The sequence below is a fragment of the Phalacrocorax carbo genome, chromosome 28 (genome assembly GCF_963921805.1).
Source record: "Phalacrocorax carbo chromosome 28, bPhaCar2.1, whole genome shotgun sequence".
Lineage (NCBI taxonomy): Eukaryota > Metazoa > Chordata > Aves > Suliformes > Phalacrocoracidae > Phalacrocorax > Phalacrocorax carbo.
In genome coordinates, this window is record NC_087540.1 from 3,183,229 (window position 1) to 3,196,874 (window position 13,646).

General features: G+C 68.3%; 2 protein-coding genes across 2 annotated transcripts; both read right to left on the reverse strand.

Annotated features, from left to right (window-relative positions):
• Positions 1 to 2,014: 2,014 nt before the first annotated feature.
• SEMA6C (semaphorin 6C) lies at positions 2,015 to 11,167 on the reverse strand. The gene is given in 19 exon segments (XM_064474913.1): positions 2,015 to 2,598; positions 2,601 to 3,176; positions 3,738 to 3,785; positions 4,002 to 4,057; positions 4,183 to 4,260; positions 4,533 to 4,670; positions 5,111 to 5,347; positions 5,800 to 5,955; positions 6,038 to 6,169; positions 6,564 to 6,781; positions 7,352 to 7,440; positions 7,592 to 7,714; positions 7,787 to 7,877; positions 8,117 to 8,218; positions 8,645 to 8,701; positions 8,796 to 8,853; positions 9,717 to 9,831; positions 9,911 to 10,028; positions 11,092 to 11,167. Coding segments are annotated over 18 exon segments (2,844 nt in total). The 5' UTR covers positions 10,017 to 10,028; positions 11,092 to 11,167; the 3' UTR covers positions 2,015 to 2,134.
• A 790-nt stretch (positions 11,168 to 11,957) lies between these two features.
• On the reverse strand, positions 11,958 to 13,555 carry LYSMD1 (LysM domain containing 1). The gene is made up of 3 exons (XM_064474954.1): positions 13,235 to 13,555; positions 12,627 to 12,895; positions 11,958 to 12,515 (listed from the first exon to the last, which is right to left on the reverse strand). Exons 1-3 carry the CDS (start codon positions 13,394 to 13,396, stop codon positions 12,371 to 12,373), a joined length of 576 nt encoding a protein of 191 aa, XP_064331024.1. The 5' UTR covers positions 13,397 to 13,555; the 3' UTR covers positions 11,958 to 12,370.
• Between the last annotated feature and the right edge of the window lie 91 nt (positions 13,556 to 13,646).

Genomic DNA, 13,646 nt, shown 5'->3' on the forward strand with positions numbered 1-13,646 from the left:
GAAGGTTTACGTGACTTGTAAAGGCTTCGTGAGACTTGCTCGGTTTTGAGAATCAAAGTGCACTTATTTATAACCAGTGTAGCTCTATTTATAAATAAGACTTTTTTAACTTTTTCCAAAAGATGTTTTGAAGAAGGCTTTAATAATTATTTTTTATGAACGAATGTTTGGAGAGACTCGGTTCCTGGTTCTTGATTACTTCAGCGTTTCCCCGCTGCCATTGAGCACGCGCTACTTTCTTTCGTTCCCCGGAACATTGACAATTTGGGTCTGTTTGAACTAAAAATCTCCGTTGGAGGGTTCGAGAGGGCATTAAGTGAATCCAGGCAGATTCTTCTAATACCCGGAAGCGTTTATCGCTGTAAAGGGATGCCATCAGCTTTGCCTTTTATGTTTTGCCTGAAATTTGTGCTTATTATTTGTAAATTTGCAGAGCTCGGCAGCTGTAGCGTATATAAACGCTGTGTTGTGCCTTTGACAGCGCTGCGATTCTCAGTTATTGCCATCCTTCCCCTGAAAAGGGTCAGTTTTGGCAAAAAGTCCCTTCAGCTGGGGAACAAACTTCCCCTTCAGAGGAGGAGGGGGAAAAAAGAAAAGGCTGTGGTGCTCACGGTAACTGGATTTGGTTTATAGAGTTGGAACAAATAAAGCTGACAGTGTTCCCGCTGCTTCGCCTCGCGGCGGGGGGGAATCACACGTATCTTTTATTTTTAGAAGTACTCGCGTACGGGGTCTGAACAAAGCCGAGGAGGATTTGAACTCTGCCCAGTGTTTAGAAAGAATCTAAACCCGGCTGCATCCTCTGCTCTTCCACAGAAAGGGTTTGGAGTGTTTTAAGCTAAGACCAGCAGTTTTCTGGTCGGTGCGTAGTCGGCCGCGGCAGCGTAGGGCTGTTGTGAGCCGGTAAATAACCTCCCACAGGAGTCTGGGCCAGGCTTTGCCGCGTCAGGGCTTTCCTCACCCACGCGTTCTGCGGCCTCGCGCCGCTTCCACCGGCGAGCGCGGCGTTCGGCGAGGCTAAAGGCGAAACAAACCCCCTTCGCTCTCGGAGGCTGGGCTCTTGGCGGGGCCGCGCAGCCCCGCTCCCCTCCACCCACACCTCCGCGCTTCCCCTCCGCCGCGGGCTCGGCATCGCATCGCGCTCGCTCCCGTGCTTGGGCGGGAGAATCCCAGCCCACTTCCCGGGACGCCGAGGCAGAAGTTGTGGCCTTGAGGGGAACGCACGTTGTGTCTCCTCGGGGGAGGAGGCGTCCTGGCGCTGATCGAGCCACGTCGGGTTCCATCAGACACTTCTTTCCCTCTTGCTCGCAGAAACCACCTCCGACCCGTTCCCGCTATCCGCAGTCGGAAGCAGGGCGTTGTAAATCCGGTGGGGATGAGCGGAAGGGCTCACGGAAACACAAACTAAATCCTCTCCAGGCGACCACCAAGGGGAATAACAAATCCCGGGAGTTAAGCTGAGCGTGGCCTGGGTCCCCCGGAGCGCTCGGTCGGGGCCTCCCCTGTGCGCACCCCCCCTTCCACCCCGACCCACCGCCCGCGGGGTGGTTCTTGGTGCCAAATCTGATTATTTCTTTAATCTTGCCTTTATCAGCTTGTTTTCCCCCGTGCCAGGCGCGGCGCTGGGGTATTTGTTGCAGATCAACCTGCCCCTTCGTGGCGGCAGGTCCCTCGCGGACCCCATTGGTGCTGTGACGAGTAACCAAGTGGGGGACCCCGTTTCTGCTGGGGGTAGATGTTTGGAAATGGGGAAATCCCAACCTTTACACTTTTTGTACTATGTTTCTTAATAAAATACCGCGAACTCCGCCAGCAGCTTTCCTTTACCCCTGCTGTCAGCCCCGTCCCCCCAAGCCAGCGCCGTGCCCACCCCTTCGTGTCCCCCAGTCCCATGTGCCACCGTCTCTGCGGGGACACCCCAGGGCCCCCGCACTGGGCTCAGGGGGCTGGTGGCACCTTCCCCCCATCCCCCTTGTCCCCCTTCGCCCCGGACAGAGCCAGGCGGGCACCGGTGCGGCAGCGACCACGTATTTAATTGCCGGGGCTTGGTCCTACACGGTAGGACGATGCGAGCTCTGGCGCGGGGAGCCGCTGTGTCCCACAGCCTCCCTGGCGTCCCAAAGCAGCCAATAAATTATAAAGGATCAAAAAAAAAAACCCAAAAGACCTGGGATAGGGAGACATGGGGACCCTCGTCACCCCAGTGGGGGCTGCCCGGGGGGTCACGGGCACCCTCATGGCTCAGAGGTGGGAGCTGGGGAAGCGAGAACCCTGCCACCGCGGCAGGAGGGCAGGGATGGCTCAGGGACCCCCGCCAGCCGCAGCAGGGGTGTCCCATGGGTGCTGGGGACCAGGACGTCCCCACCGGTGGCAGGGGGAAGGGTCTCAGGGACGCCCGGGGACTGCCGGCACCAGAAGGGGTTTGGGGAGCAGGGGGGGCTTCATGGAGAGGGAGCGCTCCAGGGTGCCGGGCCGGGGACCCCAGGGTGGCCCCCCCGGAGCCCCCAGCGAGTGCATGCGGGTGAGCCCCCGGGCCAGGCCGGGTGGTCTCGCAGGTGTCCCCCCCAGTGAGTGTCTCTGTGCCAAGGGCCGCCGGGGCGGCGGGGGGCTGTCGGGGGGCACGTCCAGCCGCCGGGGTGCCCCGTCGCGGGGGGCCGGGGGGAGGCTGGAGAACGGGGCGCCTGGCTGCACCCGGTTGGTGAATGAGCTGGTGCCCGGGGGGGTCACCGGCCACCCTGAGCCCCCCGCCCCGTGCAGCCGCTGCAGCAGCTCCTCCAGCGTGGCCTTGGGCGGGGGTCCTGGGCCGGGGGGCTCCGGGCACCCTGGGGTGCCGAGGCGGGTGGCCTGGCCACGCCGGGGTTCTGCCGTCCGCTCCCGGGGCGTCTTGGTGGGTGGCTGTGGGGTGGCCTCGGGGGTAGGCAGCTCGGGGGGGTCCCGCAGGCCCCCGGCCCCTCCCTGGGGCGGCAGTTGGGGGTAGAGGCGGGGGACAGGTGGCTGGGCCGGGGGCTGCGGGGCGGCGGGGGGCTCTGGGGGTCCCTTGGGGACAGCAGGGCGGCGGCAGCAGGCCACCAGCAGCCCGGCGGCCAGGGCACCCAGGGCAAAGGCGCCCAGCACGCAGCCCACCAGCACCGGCACCGGCACCATCGCCGCGGCCCCCGGCCCGGCCTGACGCACCCCTGCGGGAGCACCCATCAGCCCACCATGCGCACGGGGGGCCCGGCCCCCACCCCGGACTCCCCGGGGTCCCTCCTGGTCGCTGGGGTCCCTCTCCAACCCCTGGGTTCCCTTGTCCCTGGGTGCCCCCCCCCGGCGTCCGTCTCCTATCCCTGGGGTCCCTCTGTCATTCCTGGGGTCCCTCTCCTGCCCCTGGGGTTTCCTGCCCCCCCCCATACCCAGGGTCCCTCTTCTCCTATTGCTGAGGTCCCTCTCTCACCCTTGGGGTCCCTTCCTGGTCCCTGGGGTCCCCCCCAATCCCCAGGGTCCCTCTCCTGTCTCCAGGGTCCCTCCTGGTCCCTGGGGTCTCTCCTGGTGCCTGGAGTCCTCTCTTCCACCCCTGGGGTCCCTCCTGCTCCTGGGGTATCTCCCCCCTACCCCAAGGGTCCCTCCCTGTCTCCAGGGTCCCCCCTCTCCCATCCCAGGGGTCCCTCCTAGTCCCTGGGTCCCCTCCCGCGTCCCTCCCTGGTCCCCAGGGTCCCTCCCAGCAGGTGTCCAGGGGGGACAGATGGGGTGTCACTGACCATGGGCCAAGTCCCTGTCCCCGTCACCGTCCCCCGCAGCTGGTGCGTCTGTGAGAGCAGAGTGGGGTCGGGCCAGGCCACCCACGTCCCCCAACACCCTCCACATCCCCCAGTGTCACCCCCTTGTCCCAGGGCCCCCAGCATCACCCTGGTGCCACCTGCACCCCCCCCATGACCTCACGTCCCCAGAAATCCCCACAGCGACCCTCTATGTCCCCAAATACTCCCATGTCCCCAGTGGCACCCATGTGCCCCCCCCTTCACCTTGGCAGGTCCCAGTGATCCCGGGGGATGCCTCCATGTCCTGCTCGAAGCCGTTCCTGGGACACACGGGGGGGACGTCACCCACCGTCCCCAGTGTCCCCACCCCGTGAGGAAGGGATGCAGCTGTTCGGGGGGGGAGGGCAGCCCCCCGGGAAAGCCACCGCGGCGGGGGGACACTTACGGGAGGTCCTCGGAGAAGGGGACGCAGCCCCCAGGGGGCAGCCAGACGCAGTAGGGGTCACGGGCGGCCAGGCAGCTCCTGTGCGGGGGGACTCAGGCAGCCAGGTGCCGGAGCCGCCCTTGCACCCCCCCCGTGCTCTTGCACGGCCTTGCACACCCCCAGCCCTCGCACACCCTCACCCATCCCGTGCCCTCGCACCCGTGCCCTTGCTCAGCCCCGTGCTTTCACACATCTCCGTGCCCTCGCACACCCTCATGACCCCATGCACACCCCATGCCTGCCTGTGCCCCCGTGCCCTCGCACGCCCCCGTGCCCTCGCACGCCCCCGCCCGCCCTCGCCCCCCGCTCACCTGCGGCAGGCGCCGTGCCGGGCGCAGCGGCTCAGGGGCAGGCGCACCAGGCACCCGGCGAAGGCGACGTAGAGCTCCCGGCCTGGCAGGTGCAGCTCCAGCCCCAGCACCCGGCTGGCACCCCGTGGCCCCCGGCACCTGTGCCCCCCCATAGCACCCATCGTGACTGCACCCCACCACAGCAGCCACAGCCTCACGGCACCCCGCAGCACCCATCGGCACCCCGCAGCACCCATCGGCGCCCACCAGCATCCTATTGCACCCACCAGCAGCCCATGGCACCCGCATGGCCCCGCAGCACCTGCATGACCCCAGAGCACCCAGCAGCACCCTATGGTACCTGCAAGACCCCACAGCACCCATGTGGCCCCCCCAGCACCCACCAACGCCCCATGGCACCCGCATCACTTCCCAGCACCCGTACAGCACCCACACCACTGCTACACCCATTAGTGCCTTCTGTCTCCTAGCACCACCCAGCACCCATGGCCCCCACAAGCCCCCCAGCACCCACAGCCCCAAGGTGCCCATGAGCCCCCCACAACATCATCCCCGGGCACCCAGCGCCTGGCACTCACCGCCCAGGGTCATAGAGGCTGATCTCCTCCAGCAGCAGCGTCTCGGCGCCGGCATCCCCGGTGTCACCAGGCTCCCGGCTGTCACCAGGTGCCGGGGTACCGCCGGGGTGCCGGGTGGACCCCAGGTGCCGCGCGGCCGCCAGGACCTTCAGCACCCGCCCGTCCTCGGCGCCCAGGAAGAGCACGGTCTGGTTCCCCCGTGGCCCCGCGCCCGTGTCCACCGCCAGCTGCGTCAGCCTGCACCCAGCACACCCTCGCACCCGCCTCGCGTGCGGCTCTGCAGCCGCTCGCACGCCCTCGCACCGGGGCCTTGCACACCTGTGCACCAGGGCTTCGCACTGGCTTGCACTGGGGTTTTGCACACCCTTGCTTGGGACCCTTGCACACACTTGCAACATGGCCTTGCGCAGTGCTGCACACCCTCACGCCGGGGCCCTTGCACCTGGGTCCTCACATGGCCTTGCACCAGAGTTTTGCACGCCCTTGCACTGGGGCTCTGCACACCCTCCTGTGGCCTTGCACATCCCTTGCACCAGGGCCTCGTGGACCCTTGCACAGGAGCTTTGAACGAGGACCCTCCCCACCTCGCAGCACCCACAGGACCTTCACCCCCCCTTGCACACCCACAGCCTCCTTGCACGGGCCACCCGCTGTCCCCGAGGCCACCCCGTCCCCCTGCCGGGGCGCACCTGGTGCCGGTGCGGGTGAAGAGGGGCCGCCCACCAGCGGGTGCCACGGCGCCGTGCAGCAGCGGGTGCTCCTTGGCGAAGGCCAACGTCTCATCGGGGAAGTCCCGGGAGGAGGCGATGCCAGCAGCCGCTCCCGTCCCGGCGCAGCAGCCTGGCCTGCGGCACAACCGCCGTGGGGACCCAGGCGTCCGGGCATCCGCCGCACCCTGGGGGGACCCAGGCGTCTGGGTGCAGGTACCTGGGTCGGGGCACCCTGTCCTCGGGCACTGGGGTCCAAGTGCCGGCGGCGCCGCGGGGCTCGGCGAAGGGTCCCTCGAACGCCTGCTCCACGTCCGCCAGGTAGAAGGCGCAGACGGCCGAGCCGGGGATGCTGCGGCAGCAGCGAGGGGTGGCACCGGCACTGGGGACACCCCTGTCCCCTCCCGGGGCTGCCAGGTCAGCCTTGGTTTGTCCAGGGCCCCTCCGTGTCCCTCTTGGTCCCCGCTGTGTCCCCACGCCCTGTTCCCCGGTGTCTGCGTCCCTGTGCCCTGTCCCACTGTGTCCCCATGTCCCCATGTGAGTGCATCCCCATGTCTGTCCCTCCCATGTCCCCATCTCTCCTGTCCCCATGTCCCCCCACGCCACACTCCCCTGCCCTGTGTGCCTACAGCCCCACGTCCCCTTGGCCACCCCGGTCCCCACGTCCCCCATGAGCCTGTGTACCCCCGTCCCCATGTCCCCGTGTCCCCCCCGTCACCGTGTCCCCGCGCCCCCCACTGCCATGCCTGTTGGGCTGGGTGCCAAAGAGGGCGAGGACAGCGGGGCGCCCGTGCAGGGCCCGTGGGGGTGTCACCGCCTCCAGGACGTCGAAGTAGAAGACGGCGTCCCCGGGGACGGCGCACTGCAGCCGCACCTTCAGGAAGGATGTCCAGTGCTGCTCCAGCACCCGCGGGGAGCCCCCCCGGTCGTTGCGGCACACCCGCGCCACCCGCGCCACCACCACCTGCGCCAGCATCCGCGGGCGTCAGCACACGGGCACCCGTGGGTGTCGGCATCCAGGGACCCCCGGGCGTCAGCTCCCAGGGACCCCCAGGCATTGGCACATGGGCATCTGTGGTTATCAGGACCCAGAGACCCCTGGGCATCAGCACCCAGGGACCCATGGATGTCGGCACCCAGGGACCCCTGGGCGTCAGCACACGGGCACCCGTGGATGTCGGCACCCAGGGACCCCCGGGCATTGGCACACGGGCACCCATGGGCATCGGCTCCCAGGGACCCCCAGGCATTGGCACATGGGCACCCGTGGGTGTCGGCACCCAGGGGCCCTTGGGCATTGGCACCCGGGCACCCGTGGGCATTGGCACCGTCACCTGAGCAGCCGGCGTATTGGCACCTTGGGCTGGCACCCACGGGCACCTGCACGGGGGGCTGGCACCCAGGACCACCCGCAGGCAGCAGCACCGTGGGAGCCACCAGCACTCGGCCAGACGCCCCGGCAAGGGGCACCGGGGTCTCCCCAGCCTCGATGCCCCCCCACCCGCCGCCACGTCCCCGTGCCCCCCGTGCCCACCTTGCCCAGGGCGCTGAGCTCCACGGCGACCTCCCTGAAGAAGAAGTAGACGTAGGGGCCGTAGGGCAGCGCCTGGACGAAGTGGGGCTCTGGGGGGGACGGGGGGGACCGTCAGCCCCCGCTGCCTCCTGTCCCCGTCCCCCACCCCGTGCTCACCCCCTGCCCTGCCCCTCGACCCCTCGATGCCGGCTCGCAGCCCCTGTGTCCCCCCAGCCCCCCGCCCCCCATACGGTGGGGTACCCTGCAGCCAGCGGGAGCTGTACTTGAGGGTGCGCAGCGGGGGGCGGCCGGGGCTGAGGCTGCGGTAGATCACGGCGTCACTCGCCTGGAAGTCAGCCACCGTGGCCGAGTACAGGCTGCCGTCTGTGGGGGGGACACCGGCGTCAGCCTGTCCCCACCCCGGGGATCCCCGTCCCCCCCCAACCCAGCACCCACCGACGAAGAGGGCGACGATGCTCTGCTTGGCGTCGAAGGGGCACCGGGCCTGGCCGCTCACCTCCTCGCCCTCCTGCGCCAGGCTGCTCACCTGGGGGTGGGAGCAAGGTGCTGAGACCCCCCCACCCCCTCCACGCTCATCACACCCCCTGTACCCCGCCACTGCCCCCGGCCCCAGTGCAGAGCCGCTGAGGACCCCCACGCTCATCACAACCCTGGGCGCTGCCTTGCTGTGCTCCCCAGTGGGGGCTGAGACCCCCCACATTCATCACACCCACCACCACCCCACTCCCCAGCAGGAGCTGAGCCCCCCCAGCTGGGCCCCCCCACCTGGTAGGTGCGGCAGAGGGGGCTGAAGGCGTTGGTGCCGCAGGCCAGGAGGGCGCCGGCGTCGCGGGGCACCAGCACCCTGATGTAGTTGTGGCACTCGTCCTGTGCGGGGGCAGGGGGGGACACGGGGGGGACACGGGTGGTCCCACCGTCACCACCTTCCCCTGCCCTGAGCCCCCTCTCCCTTGTATCCCCCATGCCCTGTACCCCCACACCCCCATCCCCTGTACCCTCCGTGTACCCCTGTACCCCCATAAACCCATACCTCTGTACCCCCACACCCTGTACCCCCACACCCTGTACCCCCCCACGGACACCTGTACCCCTCCGTGTACCCCTGTACCCCCATAAACCTGTATCTGTACCCCTGTACCAAGCACTCCTGCACCCCCGTACCCTGTACCCCCATACCATGCAATCCCACCCCCCCATATGCTGAACGCCCATATCCTGGACCCCTCCCTGTACCCCCACACCCTGTACCCCTGCACCCCCATACCCCCAGCACCCCGTTCCCCCGCCCCATACCTGCCGCCGGCCCCGCATGGCACAGTTCTCCCTGTCCCGCGTCTCCCAGGTGAGGTGCTGTGGGTGACACGGGGTGGGTGGGGGTGGGCATGGGGACACCCCCACTCCGGGCCCCCTGGGCCCCCCGGGACGGCGGCCCCAGCCCCCTTACCCGCCGGGGGTACAGCGTCCGCTCGTCCTGCCCCAGGTCGAAGGCGTAGATGTGGTCCCTGGCAGGGGAGGCGTGAGCGTGCGAGGGGACACGGGGACGTGCGAGGGGACACGGGGACACATGCGAGGGGACACGGGGACACATGCGAGGGGACACGGGGACACATGCGAGGGGACATGGGGACACATTCGGGCCCACAGGAGGGAACACGGCGGGCACAAGCATGCACAAGCGTGCAGGAGCACACGACGGCGGGCACAAGCGTGCACAGGCAGGGGCAATTGGGCTTGAGCGTGCGGAAGTGGATGCAGGCACATGCAAGCATGCACAAGCATAGACAACCACACACGTGTTTGCACAAGCATGCACAAGCTTGAAGAAGCAAACAAGCCTCCAGAAGCACATGCAAGTGTGAAAGAGCATGCACAAGCTTGCACAGGCACAGACACGCATGCACAAGCGTGCACAAGCTTGCGCAAGCATGGACGAGCATTGACAAACATGTAAAAGTGTGTATAAGCACACGTGAGCTTCCACAAGCAGACAAGCATGTACAAGCATGCACAAGCATGCACAAGCACACACGAGCTTGCAGAAGCACAGATGAGCACACACAAGCATGGACGAGCTTGCACAAGCACAGACAAGCATGCACAAGCACGCACAAGCTTGCACAAGCACAGATGAGTGCACACAAGCACACACAAGTGCGTGCAAGCACACACGAGCTTGCACAACCAAGGGCAAGCATGCACAAGCACACATGAGTGTGCACAGCACAGACAAGCGCACACAAGCGTGCACAAGCATGGACAAGCGCACACAAGCACGCACGAGCTTGCACCAGCACAGACGAGCGCGCACAAGCACACACAAGCGCACGTGAGCTCGCACAAGCACGGGCGAGCGCGGACCCCTCACCGGGCGGCGACGAAGAGGGTGCCGTTGAGGCGCAGCATGCGCTGGAAGTCGAGGCCGAGGTGGGCCGTGGCGTTGTCCCCGCGGAGGCCGCCGAAGCGGGGGTAGGTGGCGGTGGCTGCGGTGACAGGGAGGGACACGGTGACACCCCGGCAGCCCCCCACGTCCCGGCTGCCCCCCCAGCACTCCCCGCTCACCTGCCAGCCCCACGGTGCTGCGCGCCACCAGGTCCCGGGGGAAGGACTGTGCCGCGCGCCCGGGGAGGAGGAGGAGGATGACGAAGGGCAGTGGGACCCCCGGCATCGTCGCGGGCGCCTGAGGGGACGTGGGGCTGACGTGGGGTGACCCCCCCTGGACTGCGGGGGGAAACTGAGGCACTGGGTAGGGGTTGTGGGGACAGTGGAGATGCGTGCCCCGAGTGCAGGGACGGTGCTCCCAGTGCTGCCTCCCAGTGCCCCCAGTGTCCTCCTCCCGGTGGTCCCAGTGCTCCCATCCCAGCGTCCCTGCCTGTACCCCCATCCCAGTGCCCCCTTTTCAGTGTCCCCAGTGCCTCTACCCGGTGTCCCCCATATCCCAGTGTCTCCAGTGCTCTCCTCTTGGTGTCCCCAGTGCCCTCCTCCTGGTGGTCCCAGTGCTGCCGTCCCAGCGTCCCTGTACCCCCGTCCCAGTGTCCCCAGTGTCCTCCTCCTGGTGGTACCAGTGCTGCCGTCGCAGCCTCCCTGTACCCCCGTCCCAGTGTCCCCAGTGCCTCCTCCTGGTGGTCCCAGTGCTGCCGTCCCAGCCTCCCTGTACCCCCGTCCCAGTGTCCCCAGTGCCCTCCTCCCAGTGGTCCCAATGCCCACTTTTCAGTGTCCCCAGTGCCTCCACCCGGTGTCCCCCATATCCCAGTGTCTCCCGTGCTCTCCTCCTGGTGTCCCCAGTGTCCTCCTCCTGGTGGTCCCAGCGCTGCCATCCCAGTGTCCCCAGTGCCCTCCTCCCAGCGTCCCTGTGCGCTGATCCCAGTGGTCCCAGTGCCCACATTTGAGTGCCCCCAGCGCCCCCGCTCCAACGCGCCGGTCCCCACCTCCCCAGTGCCCCCACCTCAGCGTCCCCAGTGCTCCCAGCGCCCCTGAACCGCCGCCAGCAGCGCCGGGACACCACAAGCGCGCGCAGCGGGGCACGGCCGTGCGCCCACCCGCACCCACCCGCACCCACCCGCACCAGCCCCCCCCCCCCGCCGCGCACCCAGCCCCGCGCAACACCCGCGCAGCGCCCGGCCCCGCAGCACCCGCCTGCGCCCCGAAACACCCCTCCTACCCCCCGGCAGCGCCCCGCAACAACACCCCACCGAACCCCCGCCCCTACGCCCCGCAACACCCGCCCCCTCCGCGCTCGGTACCGGCTCCGCTCCCCGAACGGCCCCGAGTGGACCCGAACGGCTCCGCCCCGGAACGGGCCGGGACCGGCCGGCGGCGGGAGCGGGGCCGGGGGCGGGGACCCCCGGGGGACCCCACCCGCGACACACCCACCCGCGGGGCCACCCTATAGATAGCCGTTAATCCCCCGTTAATGAGCTGATCCTCATTAGCTGCTGGGGTGGGGTGAGGCAGAGGCAGGTCTTGCACACGCGTGGGAGTGGGCACAGCCCTGCGCCCGCCGTGGGGGGCGTGGGGGCTTCCACGCGCGTCTGCTCCTGGCCCAGTGGGGACTGGGAGCTACTGGGAGCCCTGGAAGTACTGGGCTCCCCCCTCAGGGCTCCAGTTCCCAACTGTCCCCAGCCTCTCCGAGGGTGGGGACGGGGGACCCCGGGGACATCCCGCGGGACTGGGTGGTCCTGGGGGACCGTGGGGAGACCCCCGAGGCTCTGGAGGGGTCCCGAGGTGGGTCCCGAGGGTGCGGGCACAGGGTGACACCTGGTGGCACCACATGGCATGGCACGTAGGTACCGTGCGGGCGGGACACATGTTGTCTCTGAGGGGGTGCCCGCAGCCCCGGGGGCATGACTGCGCCCCCAGGGTGCGATCGTGTCCCTGAGGGGTGACACTGTCTCCGGGGGGAGTGTCCATGTCCCCAAGGAGGTGACCGTGTCCCCAAAGGGTAATGACTGAGTCCCTGGGGGGGTTACCCATGTCCCCAGGGCTGTGACCATGCCCCTGGGGGGACAATCATGTCCCCAGGCGGGTGTCCAAGGCCCCAGGGGGGTACCATAGCCCCAGGGAGGGTGTGACAGTGTCCCCAGCGCGGTGACAAACAGGCAGAGCCGGGTGACAGTGATCTGTTTTATTTACAGGCTGTTGGGGTAGGGGGGTGACCATCCCCATCCCCATGGAGTCCAGGCACTGGCATGGGGGGCTGGCAGGGTGCCACCCCCCAAAAACCCCCCGCAAGAGCAAAGATGTAAAAATAAATATAACCAGCTGGTAAATCTTGTCCCAGTGCCTCCCAGTAGCTCCCAGTAGCCCTGTGGGAGGGCTGGCTCTGCACCCAGGCGTTCGGTGTCCCTGCAGCAGGACGGCCCCTCGAAGGAGACAGGGAGGGGACACTGTGTATCCCCCCCCAAAAAAAATCCCTGTGTCCCTTCCAGTATCCCCTGGGTGGGGCTGGGTGCTGGGGGTGTCCCGAGGTCCCCGTCACCGCGGGGTGGGAGTCACGGTGGCACATCCCCAATGTCCCTGGTGTCACAGCGTGAAGATCTCGTCCTCGGCGTCACGGAGGGCGGCCGCCCGTGGGGTCCTGGTGAGGGGCCGGGGGCCGAGGCGGGGACCCCGGGGGGCCGGTGGGCCCTTGGCATCGGGGATCCGTGTGCCTTCAGCCTCAGCCGTGCTACAGGGGATGCAGCGGGGTGGCACTGAGGGGTGGCCCTGCCACCCACCCACCCTGCAGCCAAAATCCCCCATTTTGCCCCAAAAGGGGAGGCGGGACGGGCACGCTCACCCTGTGCCACCGGTGCGGAGACGTGCTGCCGCCGCTGCCTTGGAGCGCCCGATCTCAGCGTCGAGCTGCCGCAGGAAATCGGTGGCCGAGAGGTCGTGGCGGGACGTGGCGGCCGGGGCGTCCCCCGGGGGGACGGGCACGTCCTTGTCCTCATCCTTGTCCTCGGGACAGGGTCCCCCCGGCTGCACCGGCGCGGGGATGAGGAGGGTGGGCTTGAGGAAGATGGTGTCCGAGGTGTAGAGGCGGTTGGCGCGCTTGATCTGCTCCATCTGCCAGGGATGGGATGGGGACCGGGACGGGGACGGAGATGGGGTGGGGACAAGAACGGGGAGAGGATGAGGATGGGGACGGGGACAGGGTAAAGGATGGGACAGGGTCGGGGGGACAGGACGGGAGGGACAGCGGTGGTGGGATGGGGACAGCCGTCGGGACAGGGTGGGTGAGGGAAGGGGATGGGGGCAGGGCCAGGAGGGGACAGGGGTGGCCCCGCGGGACCGTGGCGCTGCCGGGGAACCCCGGGGTCGTGCTGCCCGCCCCGGCCCCGGGGCCCCCGCCCCACGGCCACCCCGCCCTCCCGGGATGCTCCCCTCGCCCCCGTGGCCGCTCACCGTCACCCCGTAGCGCAGCGCCAGCCCCGGCAGCGTGTCCCCGGGCTCCAGCCGGTGCTCCCGGGCGGACGCCCCCGCTCCCCCGCTCCCCGCCGCCATGGCGGGACGGCCCCGCTCAGCCCCGGCCGCCGTCAGAGCTGGTAGGGGTTGCGGGGGGCTCATGCAAACGCAGCCCCGGCCCGGGCGGGGACCAGCCCAGGACCCCTGCGCTCCGGCTGCCGCTCACGGGGGCGGGCTCGGCCCCGCCGCCGCCACCCCCGGGCCCCGGTGAGGCCGGAGACGCCAGGCCCGGCCCGGCCGCCCCCGCGGAGGCCTCTGGGAGTTGTAGTCCGGGACGGGAAGGGAACACAGGCGTCCTCGGGCAGTGATGCCGCCACCCCCACTACCACCCCGCGGTCCTCCCAGTCCCCTC